The following is a 15,779-nucleotide window of genomic DNA, read 5'->3' as shown; positions in this document are numbered from 1 at the left end:
CATGAAAATGAGGCACTTCAAATAGTTCAACAGCAATGAACACATCATGGTCCAACTCGTCTCACACAAGCAGGCAAGATGGGCAGGTGTGAACACAAGGCTAACAGCACAAATGTCGCAGAGTAATATGGAGGATTTTGAAAAGGTATTAGAAGAGGTATATTATGCTGAATTCATGTCCAAAGAACCTCCTTACCATCTTTACCTTACCATCTTATCTTAGCCTGGATAGTAAGGTGCACACTGATCGCAGCCAGGAAAATGCACCAGACAAGCTCAAGATAATATCTCAATGGATACAAGAGTAGCTTGTACCTCACTAACCATTACTCCCCTCTCCTAAAGTCAGCAGGTTCATGCCCCAGCACTGCTTGATCAAAGAGGCAGTGCTTAACACTTTCAAAGTGTTTTGGATGAGCTCAACTCGTCAGTGCGATGCTGGCTAATTCTGCTTTGGACGAGCTCAGCTTGTCAACGGCAATAATCCCGTTTTCGAAGTGATTTAGACAAACTCGGCACGTCCACTTAGTTTTTCTTCTACTAGTACATTAACGGCTACAGTGCTAGTGTTTGAAATCCATGGTTATTTTGCTCTTTCTTGTTTTACTACGTAGATACAGCACTTTTTCAGCACCTCAAAGGCCACGTTTATTCAGTCTTCGTGTTCTACAACATTAGATGGCAGCCATATCGTCAGCACTGGAGAGGTGCATTTATTGTGGTCTTTGTTTTCTACTGCACAGATGGCAGCACTTTGACAGTGCTTAAAGGCCACATTTTTAGAATCGCACGCTTTTTGCATCTTTTGGCGTAAAAACGATAGCTTCTGCCTCTGTCAGCTCGTACATTTGTCGCGCATGCAAAATACAGCCGCTGCTCGACTCCGACAGTATAAGCGAGAGTGAAAGCGATGCACTAGAGTTTTGTTCTTCGAGAGAAGGGGATGATGATGATAGTTTTCTCGTCGCTTCTACCAAAAGTGATGATTTGGATAGCGAAGACAACATTGACTTGGCCCAACAGTGGTTCAGTGTTTTCATACATAAAACATGAAGCAAATTAGTTTAAAAAGCTTTAGAAGGGCTTTTGATAGACTGAAGTTTGAAAATAAACCATTAATAAAAAGCAAGATAAGGTCACTTTTGGTAAAATTAATAGAACACTTACGGGGTTAATACGAACACTGTAATTTGCTGGGACATGTATTTGTCAGGGGTGTGCAAATACAGTATTCAAAGTTTGGAATACAAATCAAATGTTACACACGAACTGTTCGTATTCAAAAAGGAACTATATTCGATATTTTCGAATACTCAAAACTAACCAAATATTTCACAACACCAAAGCTTTTTGAAGCTATGCAGATACAAAATGGGTAATGCAACATTTTTTTTTTTTTTTTTTTTCGTGTTCGCAGTGCGAGCCAACACAACAACTGTAATTTTTTACATCAGATGTCTTTCAGTTCAGTTAGCTTAAGGGGTCGCTTGCTATAACCACATGTAGCAAAAACATGTTATACTATAACGCGCCTTACCGAAGATATTACTCAATCATGCATGTGTCGCATTCAAAGATGGTGCCATTGCCACACCACACATGATGCAATTAAAGCTAAATTTAGCCTCTCACTCGGTGCTCAGAGAGGCATAACTCGGTAGTATGGTGATCCAAGCTGGAGTGGTCGCGTTTGAAATAGCTAACTCAGACATAGTAGGTATAAAACTCAAACCTGTGCTTATCGGAGTTACAAGGCTTACAAAGTGCAAGATTAGACCATAGGACTCACACTAGCTTTGCCATAACTTAAGCATGTAAGCTTTGTAATACGTTAATAAATCTCACTTGTGTTGTGGGGATCGAGGTGCCTTCCCGCGTCTCGTCCTCCAGCTCGCGCGTGGCGCTTAGCCCGATGTCGGGGAACCGCCGCCATAACGGCAACATGGCGGACATGGCTAGCGCGCCGGACCTACTGTCCCGCGCAAACCATGCTTCTCCCCCCCCCCCCCCCCCCCCGGGATTGGACTTGCCCCTCGAGAACACGTCACCGGGACGCGCCCTGATTGGCCTCCCACGCGGCGGCCCCCGGGCACCCTCTTCACCCGAGCTCTCATCCGCTGAGCGCTTCCTCGCGCAGCAGATGCTCACAGGCCTGCAACGAGGTGTTTACATGAGACCTTTGTTCTCGCGACTCCTCGTTCTCGCGCTTGGCGGACCGCTACCTGGTTAGCTCTAGCGCAGCGAGCGCGCGTACCCAATCGGTCTTGCGGTGAGCCTTGGCCTGTAAGCACCGTTACTGTCGCACTGTGCTGTATCTTGGGTGAATAAACCCGTGTTTGCTGGCGATCTGACTCCGGAGCCTTCTCTGCGCCGTGTCGGAGAGTCAACGAACCCTGCCGTAGCGCCTTGGTGCGTCGCGGAGTGGAGGAGCGTCGTGCCCTTTCCTGACTGTCGCTCGTAGGGTAAGCCCTGTGCAAACCCATCTCTACATAACTGGCACCCAACGTGGTTTCGGCATGGCATCAGAGCAGCCCCCTTCACGGCCGTCGTTCTGCTTGACTCCCTGGCTGCGGACTTATCGTCCTTCGGAGCGAACGACACCGATAGCACGGGGTAGGTTCGCCTTCGCAACCCTATGCTTTCGGCCACCGGAAGCGATCCCTTCCTTGGAGCGCCCTAGGTGATGTCGACCGCTCGGATGTGTACGCTAGTCCTATATAGCCACGCCAGTTACAGGTTTTCTCAACTGCTTGAGACGCGCGGGGAGCAGGTGCTTACTAGCCCCTCCGGCGTGCTGTCTCTGCTCGCTGGCCTTTGTCCCGAGCGCAGTTTTGCCCAACGTGCCGCATTGGAGCCACTCTGCTTAGATGCCGGCACGAATACGCTCGCCGGCCTCCCTTTGTCCCGAGCGTCGTTCGCCGCGCCATGTGCTGCATCGAAGCCACCCCGCTTAGATGCTCGCACGAATACGCTCGCCGGCCTTCCTTTGTCCCGAGCGTCGTTCGCCGCGCCATGTGCCGTGCCGGAGCCACACCGTTCTGCCGGTGCGTTCGCGGGCCATTTCCTGCCCCAAGCACAGGCTGGTGTTGCACCAGAGCCACACTGCTTAGGTATTGGAACAAACTCTCTCGCTGGCCTCGCTTTGTCCCAAGTGCAGTTTAGTGCCTAAAGTGCCACATCGGAGCCACCCTGCTTAAGTGCTGGTACACGTACGCTCGCTGGCCTACCTTTTGTCCCGAGCGCCTTTCTCGGACGAATACGCCGCTGTGCAGCCTTCCCACTCCACCGTAGGCGCGAGCTCGCTTGCTGGCCTTCCTTTGTCCCGAGCGCAGTTCGGTGTCCCGTGCACCGCAGCTGAGCCTCCCTGCCTAGCTGTTGGTGCAAAACCGCTCGCTGGCCTCTCCTTGTCCCGAGCGCAGCTGGGAGGCAGTGTCGAGCGCGAGCCACCCCGCTGTTATGATCGGCTTGGAACTCTGCATCTCACTTGTGGGAAACCAAACCCGCGCACGTTCCCATGTCGGGGCAATTATCTTCATCCCCAAGAGGCGGTTATGATCTTCCTGGAAACTGTACCTCTCAAATGTGGGAAACAAGCCCGAGCGCCTTTCCTGTGATGAGATAATCCCCTTCAATGCGGAGAAAGCGTCACACCTCTACGACCTGAGCAGACGAAAAAGGCAAGCTACCAAAGGACAGGACCCGAGGGGGAGGTGGTCATCAACTTGACCACCCGATAGAGGACTGACACTTCCACAAGTTCCCCGAAGGAGACATCGGCTACCACAAGACCACGACGGGTTATTTAAGGCCATCCTGGCCCCCGTATTAAGCAGAACCGCTCGAGACTCGGATTGAGTCAAAACCATGTACCAATGAAGTGAATACAATCTTTTCTATTTTTCGTCATCACGATGCCCGCCTTCATCGTCGTCTCCTGATTCTTGCGGTGGCGACCCACCTCACCCGGTCGAGACCATATCACCGCTCAGCCGACAAAGTCGCCGCGCTTTCCGACTGCCGCTTGCCTCATACGCATCCGAGCGACATTTTCGACGTGCGTGAGCCACCCCGCTCTGCCGTCAATCCATCTCCCGGTCATGTGAGGCCTCATGCGCTTGTCGAAGCGGCAACCCAGCTCTGCTCACTGCCGTTTACTGGCCCTATAGGGTCGGTCGCGCATTGAGCGGACCACCTGACCGTTGGTTCTTTTTGCTCTCGGAAGTTTGCGTTAGCGTAAGTGCCGTTTGCCGTGGAGACGTACAATCCGGCTTAAGTGCTTGCGCGAGCCTTCAGGCCGCCTCGCGCTGCTGGGCGTTGACACTGCAGCGGTACAACTTTGTTGTGCGCTACCGGAAAGGGAGTTCAAACGTGGTGGCGGACGCCATGTTGCGAGCCCCCGTTTCGGCGTCTGATCCTTTGGTCCGCCACTTCCATGAGCATTCGCACCAAGTAGAAACCGGAGCCTCAGTCTCCAATGGCTCAAAAGGCGCGAAGCTCACGCACTTAGTAGAGACCGGAGCCACACCTCCAATGACTCGAAAGGCGCAACCCCCGGCGGCGAAGCGATCCCCGGATTGCCAGCCCCGGGAGAGGACGTTTACCTGGTGGACCCCATTAACTCATCGAGTATCGTCTTCAGCAGGCAGGAGTTACTAAAGGCACAGCAGAGCGATCCATTTTGTCGACGAATTGTTGACGGGCTCAAAGAGCCGAGCTCCCAAGAGGAGCAGGGCGGCAATGCCGACGGGGGCACCCGGACAGCTGGTATTGCTGTTGGCGCCGAGTGCGAGGCAGCTGGTATTGCTGCGGGCACGTTGGATACGTATCTGCTGGATGCCGATAACGCTCTCTTGCGCTATATCCCATCTGAAGAGGCTCCCCAGGAGTCTTTCAAGGTGGTGATACCCCGCAGTCTAAGGAAAGCCACCTTGAGCTATTTCCACGACTCATGGGTGGCCGGACATGCGAGTGGCCTTAAGATTTTCCAAAAGTTGTGCCGCTCCGCTACCTGGCCAGGCATGAAGCGTGATGCTCTTCACTACGCCCGCTCATGCCGCGTGTGCCACTGTGTGAAGCCTCGCGCGTGCAAACCCCCCGGGCTCATGCAGCGAATCGACAGCCAGCTACCCTGGCAAGTCGCGGCCTGTGACATTGTGGGACCTTGTCCCAGAAGCCGGTGAGGCTACGTTTTTCTCCTGGCTGTCACAGATCACTTCACGAAATGGGTTGAACTTTTTCCCCTTCGGAAGTTAACGGCACGCACAATCTGGGACAAGTTGACCGAGGTCTTTAACCGCTTCGGCTTTCCGGCGGAGCTGATAACGGACAATGCGTCCTACTTCACGGCCAAGGTGTTCGTGGATGCGTGTGCCGCCTTTGGCATTAAGCACCGCAAGACAACCACGTATCACCCACAGGCCAACCCAACAGAGCAGATTAACCGGAACCTCAAGCCCTTGCTCGCGGCCTTTGCCCAGCAACACAGGGATTGGGATGTCTGTCTTAACGAGATAGGCTTCTCCTTGCAGTCCGCGGTGAACTGTTCAACTTGGTACATGCCCGCTTTCCTCAACTTCGGGAGAGCTGCCAAACCCCATGGACCGCGTTCTGTGGACTGGCAGCAGGGCGTGCGCCACGAAAGCCGGCCTTTCTGGCTACGCGGCGGAACTACGCTCACGGATGGACGCGGCTCTTGACCTGGCCTGTTCCAACCTGGCAAAAGCGCGAGCTGGACAAAAAAGCCCAGTACGACCGGTCACATAGGGACGTGCACTATGGTGTCGGCGATCTCGTCCTCAGATGCAACCATGTCTTGAGTGACGCCACCAGAGGCATCTCTGCCTCCCTGTCGGCCAAATGGTTGAGCCCGTACCGAGTCGAGACCAAAATGTCCCCTCTGGTATACAAACTGGCTGACTCCCAAGGGAGACCAGTCGGCGGTCCAGTTCACGTCTCGGACCTCAAACCTTTCGTTGCCCGTAGCAACGACTGGGGAGAGGGGGAGGCGGTCAACGAACTGCAGACAAACCGTGACATGGCTGGCCCCAGGCCACGCCACCGGTACAACTTGCGGAAACGCACCTAGGCAGACTTCCTCCCACCAACGGGTAGCCGGACTTTATTCCCTACCACGCCGGCGAACGGAGAGAACACAGCTACGGTGCGAGGGTGCACGTTGAAGCGGCGACAGGCCCTTTTGGCCTAATATGCCCTCTCGAGCTCACCTGCCTTCTGACGCGCCTAGTCAGCTTTCTCCCACTAGCAGGTAGCTGCACTTCATTCCCTACCATGCCGGTGAATGGAGAAATGTAGCTACGGTGCGAGGGCGCACATCGAAGCCGTGACAGGCCCATGTGGCCTAGTATACCCTCTTATGTGTTGCCCAAGCCTCAGCCTGGCAAACGCCCCTCTTTGGGCAGTCAGCCAGGCGCGGGCAACTTTCTTGGCACGCCGGCTATGCCGGGGGGCTTTCCTGTCCTTCACCTTGTGTCGTCCAGTCTTCTCCCTGCGCCTGGCTCCACTGCGCGCGCCTCCAGTCTTGCTGACCACGAAGCCAGCTGCTCCTGGTCCTTCTGCCACGACTTACTCCTGCCTTTGGGGGCCACAAACGCGTGCCAGCCTTGCCTCCTGCTGCCTAGGCTGCCGCTAACTGCGGCTGGTCCGCCCAATCAAGCGCTGACCCCTGGCCGAGGAAGGTCACTCAGGCTTCCGCTGCTGACCTGGCTGCCAGTCATCCCGGCCTGCTGTTTCTGCTAGCGCACAATCCGGAGGGCCCTGTGACCTCCGTGGTGGCTGCTGCGCCAAAGTGGCAGCCACGACTCGCGCGTTCCTGGCTGCTCCTATTCAGCGGACCTCGAGTGTTGCTGGCTGAACCATGGTGCTGCCCTGGCCCGTCCTTCCTGGGCTGCCGACTCTTCCTCCTGGCAGTGGGTCCTTCCAGTGTGCGGAACTTTGGTGGCCAAGGCAAGCCCCTGGCTTCATATCAAGTGAAGACGACGACACCCTCTCAGACTTTGCCACGTTGGCTTAGCCCTCTTTCGCTGAGTCAACCTTGCCACTTGGCCTCGGTCAGCCACCTTTGGAGGCTGGCCTCGGTCTTTAGGAGGGGGGAATGTGGGGATCAAAGTGCCTTCCCGCGTCCCATTCCCCAGCTCGCGCGTGGCGCTTAGCCTGATCTCCGGGAACCACTGCCGTAACGGCAACGTGGCGGACATGGCTAGCGCGCTGGACCTACTTTCCCGCGCAAACCGTGCTTCTCCCCCCCGGGATTGGACTTGCCCCGCGAGAGCACGTCACTGGGACGCGCCCTGATTGGCCTCCCGCGCGGCGGCCCCCGGGCACCCTCTCCACCCGAGCTCTTGTCCGCTGAGCGCTTCCTCGCGCGGCAGATGCTCACAGACCCGCAACGAGGTGGTTACATGAGACCTTTGTTCTCGCGACTCCTCGTTATCGCGCTTGGCGGACCGCTACCCGGTTAGCTCTAGCGCAGCGGGCGCGCGTACTCGATCGGTCTTGCGGTGAGCCTTGGCCCGTAAGCGCCGTGACTGTCGCACTGTGCTGTATCTTGGGTGAATAAACCCGTGTCTGTTGACGATCTGACTCCGGAGCCTTCTCTGCGCCGTGTCGGAGAGTCGACGAACCCTGCCGTAGCACCTTTGTGCATTGCGGAGTGGAGGAGCGTCGTGCCGTTTCCTGACCGTCGCTCGTAGGGTAAGCCTTGTGAAAGCCCATCTCCACAGTGTGTACATCATTTCTGTACCCTGGTGCCCATACACCCTCAACAGCACGCATAAGATGTTTCATGTAGCCCACTGTGACTGTGTCCCTGATACAGGCTACCCAATTTCTTGCTTGTTGTCTACCATTTAGTGTTTTTGTAGGTCTAGTCATGCAGCAGTTCGATCTTTTATGCTACAACCATGATGTTTTCTTTGCAAAGGGCCTGTTTACATCTGTTTACGGCACACAAGTCCTTCTGCAGATTATTTTTTTTTTTATTTTTACACAACTCATTTTTCAGCAGCCAGGCTCTATGTATCTTGATAGGTTATTTGTACAGTTTTTATAATGGCAATTAGTTATCCCATGTATAAAACTGATCCTTTGTCCCTGATAGTTAGCTGTCTTTTTTGCACCAGTTGCAGGCGTGGTGCCTAATTATACCAAAATAAATATTCCTGTTGTAAATATATGTGTTTGCGTTAGACTGTTCAATATTGGATTTAATATTCAATACTTGCTATTTATATTCGATTTGTATTCGAAAAAGTTGATATTCGCCCATCGCTAGAATTTGTTCCCTTTGAGGGTTATTTGCTAATGCATTGTTGACCTGCTACTGCCTTAAAAGCGCTTTTGAGTCGCAGCATACGCAGACGTTTGCTTCATTATTTGCTTATGCATCCAGAATTAAGAGCAGTAATTAATTTTGTTGTGTTTCTGTGGTGCTAATTATTACAGAATTACATGTTTCAGAACATTTTGATCATATATTTAAGGCACTTTATTATTTTTTTCCTTTTCCAGTCCACAAAGGTTCTGTTTCAGCTGTCTCTTTCAGTCCAGGTAAGTACAAACAGAAACTTTATTATGTAGCCAGACAGCATTAATGCACTCCACACAACATTGATGCTCTGCAGGAATAAACATTGAACTAACAAGCATGCTTTTTGACATGTTTCATTTTATTTTAGCCTGTTCATAGTGCGAAAGAGGTCATGCTTTTCTTTTCTTTTTTTTAAGATGGTTATAGGGTAGCATCATGCAGTGAAGATAAACTCCTGAAAGTTTTAGATGTCCAGACGGGTACAGTTCTCTTCAGCAAAGATGTTGGTTGGCCAATGAGGTAAGCACATTGCATTTGTGATAAGCACATTGCATTTGTGATGTGTGAGAACATGTGTTTCCAACTATATATAAAATAAAAGAAGCCACACAGGCATAATAGTTGCCACGATTGCGTGGAAGAACCTTCACATCGTCGTCGTCAGTATTGGGTGACCAAACGCTTTAGCTATCTTCAGTTTTGCGACACTACATCTGGGAAGAAACACCGACACAGGGATGTAGAGAGTGCAGCAGAAGAAGCTGGAACATAACTTGAACCAATCTTTAAAAAAAAAGAAAAAGTGGTACATATTGGGCTATTGAGACTAACTACCAGCTTATTGTTTGTAGTAGTTGTCCTAGGTTACTCAGAGTATTTTTTGAAGTTTGGTTACTTGATTAGGTTAGTTCAATTATACAAATTTTAATATTTATCTTCGGGCATAAGTGTGATTGTAAAAGTTGTAGAGCGCGCTCAGTAACCCAGTGAAGTTGTGTCCATTATCTTTTACGTGGTTCTTTTTTCCAAGCTCTGAAGCAGGCCTGTGAAAAAGACATCACTATGAGTTTGCATGCCTGGCTCGCAGAACCCTCAATTATGTTTCCAAATAATGGCCATGTGTTCCCTCGTAAAAATCAGCTTATGGGCCTCGGCATCCAGGCAGCCACATCAGCACGGTCCAAAATCATAAGCAATAGACCGGTGCTGAAAGAGGATCGAAACACACCCGTCAGCCTGATTTATGACAAGTATGCGGGCTTTGTTCCTTGGAAATGCAGTTAAGGGCGCTGCATACCTGACAGACTAGCATGCAGTGATGTCATTTTCTTTATTTTGCAGGCTTTCTTCAGAGCCTGGAAAAAAGAGCCGCGTAAGAGATGTAATGAAATCAAGTTCATTGGGCATTTCTGAACATGCTTTACAACTTTTACAATCACCAATTATGCCCCAAAACAAATATTTAAAAATTTGCATAATTGAACCTATCTAATTAGCTAATTATTGGTACTTAAAAAAAAAGCTAAGGATGACTACGAACAATATGCCAGTGGTCTAATAATCTAAAGATGTGCCACATTTTTTTTAAAGCTTTGGCTCAAGTTCGAGAAACACCTCGTTATAATGAATTGAATTGAATACTGGTGTTTTACGTGCCAAAGCCACAAGTTGATTATGAGGCATGCCGTAGTGGGGGACTCCAGATTAATTTTGACCACCAAGGGATTTTTAACATGCTGCCAACGCACGGGACACACACATTTTTGCATTTTTCCTTCATTGAAACGCGGCTGCCGCGGCTGGGATTCGATCCTGAAATCTTGTGCTTAGCAGCACAACACCATAGCCACTAAGCCACCGCGGCAAGTTACCCGTTATAATGAAGTGGCATCCCACGTGAAAATGCATTCATTGTCTATTTGCACTTTCTTATAAGCATATATTCGTTACATGCTGATATCTTGGAGAAACATTTTAGATTTACATAGTTATGTCCGATAATTTGTTACATTCGCAATTGTTATGTTGAGGTTCGACTGTACCAGTCTAAGGGAATGTAGATGGTGCTATTGGATTGACCGGGGCATTATTGTAGGTCACATCGGTGACGTGACACAAAATGCAGTAGTGACGACTATTGTAGCACCGCAGTAGCTTTGCTGCTCCTCTGGGCTCCATCTCTTGGAGATAGAGATTGGAACATTCAGGAATCATGAGGGTAGTATCCATGTTACGGTGATCATATAGACCCTTTTCACGGAGCAGATTGCGCTAGAGGAACGAGATGGCGCTTTCACCAGCGCACCCACGTTGCCTTAGAGAAAGCGCATTAATACGAAACCATTACGACTTCTGCCTTGCTACTGGGCGATCATAAGCTGTTGGAAATGCAACCAGGTGATCGCTAATGCACAATGCTCCATTCCTGCTGCAAGATGTGGAATGGTAGAAGGAAGACGTGTGCAGTAGTTGGCTGCTGAAATAGGCACAATGGAATGAATCTGTGTGACCAAGTCCACAGGCCGCTGCTTCATAAGGAATGTCTGTGTTGCCGGCCCTTTTCGATGCATGACTTTCCTCGAGGATAAAAAGATTCACTCATCTGCCAGCGATTGTCTCGCTAACCTCGAAAGAAAGGTCTTAAACCTAGGAACATTGGCAACACTGAGTACCACTCTTTACACAGTGACAAAGGGAGTAGCGCCACGTCCTGGCATAGTTTCTCGCACATTGTCTACATACATCCACCCCAACCTCCCACGAAAACTTACGCCCACTCTATCGCCAACGTATCAATAAGTGATTGGGCGCCACTTGAATAACTGCGCATGGATGACGGTGACTTGACCGACAACATGCAAATGTTCAAGCTAAACAATTCACGACGGCCCACAGAGTAAGCGAGCGACTAGTGATAATACATCTTTGCTATAAGCGGTTGCAAAGCACAGAACATCCATGTTCTAAGAACAAATCTACAGCAACCGAGCACACCCACAAGCGATTAGGCAGAAAAGAAACAATTAGATAGTTAATGCACCGAGGAACGTTACCGAGTCAGAAATGTGACAAGCCGTGCTTCGAAGTGTTAATCAAATAAACAATGAAAAGCAACACTCTCAGCCTTATTTAATTCATAGGCGGAAAGTTTGGACAGCTTGGGATACATTTTTAGCCCCGCTTTTAGTACAAGCACCGTATATGCTGCTCACGCCGTTTTGACAAGAAGTCATGAGCTCCGAAAGCGCATACATCTTCTCTGAAACTGTGACCAAAGTTTTGTGTCGTCCACCCAGTCACTGTCTATGATATCCGCCAAAACAGAGGTTTGCCGAGCCGCGCCGGCGTGTCATGCACATTCATTGTAAACACGGAGGCAGCTGAGGCAAGCAATGTACGCGTCACCATATGATCAAACATGGATGCACCCACGGGATCGCCTTGAAAAGGGTCTATAGGGACTTTTGTGAAGCCTGCAACGGTATTATGTGTTCATTTTGATGGTGTCGATTTCATTTGGGTTAGCTGTGGTTTCTGTCCACAAACATCTGAATGTTTTCTGCGGGATTCAAAGTAAATTAAGCCACAGAATAGCATTAAATTTTGCCTCTAAAGCACCCTGCTGATCTCAGATTCATTAGTTATTTGCAATGCTGGTGCAAATAAGGTTACATGGTGAAGAAGGTACAGCAGCGTAATTGCCAAAGGAGCGGCAAAGGTCATGTCCCTGCTGCTACAGCCAAGCAGCAGCAGTGGAAAGCAAACAAGGCACATTTGTGCACTGGTCATGTCTACACATAAACTTTGATCAATTCGAGACACCATATAAATGTTCCACCGAGCCTCGTGTACTGTGTGTGCAGCCAATTTGTAAGTCTGAGGTTGTTTTTTTTTAGCATTTGATTTTATTTTCCATAGATTTTGACCTTTGTCATTGGCTCAAACATGACTGGCAACTTGCATGCCACTGTTGTTGCTGAGATCAGTCACTGGTGCAGCGCACGAGAAAAAAAGAATGGAAAATGAAATGGAACATTACAAAATACCGACCTTTTTCAAATGTCTGCAAGGTATTAATAACCACAGCAGCCACAACTGTGTATGATACATCCAAATATTATGCTTCTGAAACCATTCAAACTTTAGACCTACCCTCAGTTCATAGACTGACGACTTCTCGTGCATTTTTTTGCTGACATATAATGGATCATTGCAAGATGCCTGTCCTGGGATGGTGCCACCGTGTTTACTGGCTGTGATTCAGGAAGCATCCATGTCTGGGACCTGCTGAGTGCAAAGCTTGCTGCAACTGTGTCGGCACATTCTGGTGAGGCTTCTATTGCCCTAGTCATCAGAGCTGTTAGGTCTGGGAACTGTGTTCATTAGATCTGTGACACATTTATTACTTAAAGTCTTGTGTGAGTGTGCAATGCTTACAAGACGAGTGATACCACTACCCATTCATTGTAGCACAACTGATCATAATGCTGTGTAGATTTTTCAGAAAATTTTAGTGCAAGCCAAAACGATTGAAATGAAGGCTAGGGAAGTTTTGCATGACTCAGTTAATTGACATAGAACAGCTGAGGTGAGTTGAACATGATGTTGCCTCTGCTAGTGCTGCCACCTAGCTTGCTGAAAGTTATTTCTTTGTTTTCACGTCAGCATCAACAAAAAAAAAAGTTGTGGCAGAAACTATTGAAGATTATTCATTCAGCGATAGCTTTGTGTAATTTATTGCTGCATATCCCCACACCATCTTCCAATCACAAAACCTTAAAGGGGCCCTGAACCACCCCTCGTGCTCGGTGAAATAACATAGTCCGCGGGTAGCATCATCATCAGCCTATATTTATGTCCACTGCAGGACGAAGGCCTCTCCCTGTGATCTCCAATTACCCCTGTCTTGCGCTAGCTTATTCCAGCTTGCACCTGCAAATTTCCTAACTTCATCACCCCACCTAGTTTTCTGCCGTCCTCGACTGCGCTTCCCTTCTCTTGGTATCCATTCTGTAGCTCTAATGGTCCACCGGTTATCCATCCTACATGGCCTGCCCAGCTCCATTTTTTCCGTTTAATGTCAGCTAGAATATCAGTTATCTCCATTTGTTCTCTCATACACACAGCTCTCTTCCCGTCTCTTAACGTTAGGCCTAACATTTTTCGTTCCATCGCTCTTTGTGCGGTCCTTAACTTGTTCTCGAGCTTCTTTGTTAACCTCCTAGTTTCTGCCGCATATGTTAGTACCGATAGAATGCAATGATTGTACACCTTTCTTTTCAACGACAGTGGTAAGCTCCCAGTCAGGATTTGGCAATGCCTGCCGTATGCACTCCAACCAAATTTTATTCTTCTGTAAATTTCTTTCTCATGATCAGGGTCCCCTGTGAGTAATTGACCTAAATAAACGTGCTCCTTTACAGACTCTAGAGGCTGACTGGCCATCCTGAATTCTTGTTCTCTTGCCAGGCTTTTTACCATTATTTTTGTCTTCTGCATGTTAATCTTCAACCCCACTTTTACACTTTCTTGGTTAAGGTCCTCAGTCATTAGCTGTAATTCGTCCCCATTGTTGCTGAATAGGACAATGTTATCTGCAAACCGAAGGTTGTTGAGATATTCGCCGTTGATCCTCACTCCTAAGCCTTCCCAGTCTAAGAGCTTGAATACTTCTTCTAAGCATGCAGTGAATAGCATTGGAGAGATTGTGTCTCCTTGCCCGACCCCTTTCTTGATAGGTATCTTTCTACTTTTCTTGTGGAGAACCAAGGTTGCTGTGCAATCCTTGTAGATATTTGCTAAGATATTCACGTATGCTTCCTGTACTCCTTGATTATGCAATGCCTCTACTGAATCAAATGCTTTTTCATAGTCTATGAAAGCCATATAGAGAGGTTGATTGTACTCTGCAGATTTCTGTATTACCTGATTGATGACATGGATATGATCCATCGTAGTATATCCCTTCCTGAAGCCAGCCTGTTCTCTTGGTTGGCTGAAGTCAAGTGTTGCCCTGATTCTATTTGAAATTACCTTGGTGAATATTTTATACAATACTGAAAGCAAGCTAATGGGTCTATAATTCATTTCTTTAACATCTCCCTTCTTATGGATGAATATAATGTTGGCATTCTTCCAGCTTTCTGGTACACTTGAAGTCGTGGGGCATTGCGTATAAAGGGTCGCAAGCTTTTCAAGCATGATATCTCATCTCCTCTATCTTTGATTAAATTGACTGTTATTGCATCTTCTCCGGCAGCTTTTCCCCTGGTCATGTCTTTCAAGGCCCTTCTAACTTCATCGCTAGTTATAGGAGTCTCTGTATCCTGTTCATCACTACTTCGAATGAAAGTAGCATGGCTGCTCTGGGTACTGTATGGGTCAGTATAGAATTCTTCCGCTGCTTTTATGTCATCGAAATTGCTGATGGTATTACCCTGCTTATCCTTCAGTGCATACATGTTGCCTTGTCCTATGCCAAGTTTTGTTCTCATTGATTTCATGCTTCGTCTATCTTTTCCACGTTATAATTGCGTATATCCCTTACTTACTTCTTGTTGATCAAGTTTCGACAGTTCAGTGAATTCTATCTGATCTGTCGAGTTTGACACTTTCATGTTTTGCCGTTAGGTCCTTTGTTACTTGGGAGAGCTTACCTACTGGTTGCCTTGGTGCCTTGCCTCCCACTTCAATTGCTGCTTCCGAGATCTGCCTAGTTACGGTTTCATTCATTACTTCTATGTTGTCTTTACCTTCCTGTTCTAATGCTGCATATTTGTTTGCGAGCACCAGCCTGAATTGGTCTGCTCTTACCCTTACTGCGTATAGGTTGGTCTGTTTTTTCTTGACCAATTTTATTCTCTTCAAATTGAGAAAAATCCTAGACCTCACTAACCTGTGGCCACTGCACTTCAGTCCGCGGGTAGCATACGCTGCTGTGAACATCTCGGCTAAGTTTTGCTGTCATCCGTGGTGCGTGGAGCTCGCAAGCGGAATGCGAAGTCACCTTTCTCTTAAACGCTCATTTCAATTCGTTTCAAAAGAAGAAATGATCCTCACTCTCTTCTGTGCGCTTTATTACGTAATAAAGCACATTCCAATACGCAGCTGCTATTGGTTGCTGCAGTCGGCTACACCGCGGTGGGGTGCCACCATGAGTCCACTGGCTAAGTGCATTGCGGCACGCTGAGGACAGCCGCGTTTGGCTTATGTTTAGCGCGTCGTAGGCACCAAAATCGGAAGTTGTGGTGTCGATGTTAACATCCACAATAAAATTTAAACTGCACGCCACGGTGACAATATATTTAAGGCTACGTACCCTTTGTGTCACCTTGGCACATTCATTCTGGGGCATTGGCCATGAATGGGCACATACCAATGTCACATTCGCAGTGCTGAAGTGATCTGTTCGGGCACATACCCAGTGGCCCAAGCTAGTAGATAACTTGGGTCA

At 48.7% G+C, this 15,779-nt stretch overlaps 1 protein-coding gene across 1 annotated transcript in view; it reads left to right on the top strand.

Annotated features, from left to right (window-relative positions):
* The window catches only part of LOC119436086 (protein FAN), a 136,980-nt gene that overhangs the window by 119,478 nt on the left and 1,723 nt on the right, over window positions 1-15,779 (top strand). The window contains exons 29-31 of the mRNA XM_037702829.2: window positions 8,527-8,565; window positions 8,743-8,845; window positions 12,544-12,653. Of these exons, the coding sequence (XP_037558757.1) occupies window positions 8,527-8,565; window positions 8,743-8,845; window positions 12,544-12,653 (252 nt within the window). The remainder of the gene's footprint in view (window positions 1-8,526; window positions 8,566-8,742; window positions 8,846-12,543; window positions 12,654-15,779) is intronic.

This window comes from Dermacentor silvarum, chromosome 1, assembly GCF_013339745.2.
Source record: "Dermacentor silvarum isolate Dsil-2018 chromosome 1, BIME_Dsil_1.4, whole genome shotgun sequence".
NCBI classification, from domain to species: domain Eukaryota; kingdom Metazoa; phylum Arthropoda; class Arachnida; order Ixodida; family Ixodidae; genus Dermacentor; species Dermacentor silvarum.
Note: the sequence above shows the minus strand (reverse complement) of the source record. Positions and strands in the feature narration are given on the sequence as shown.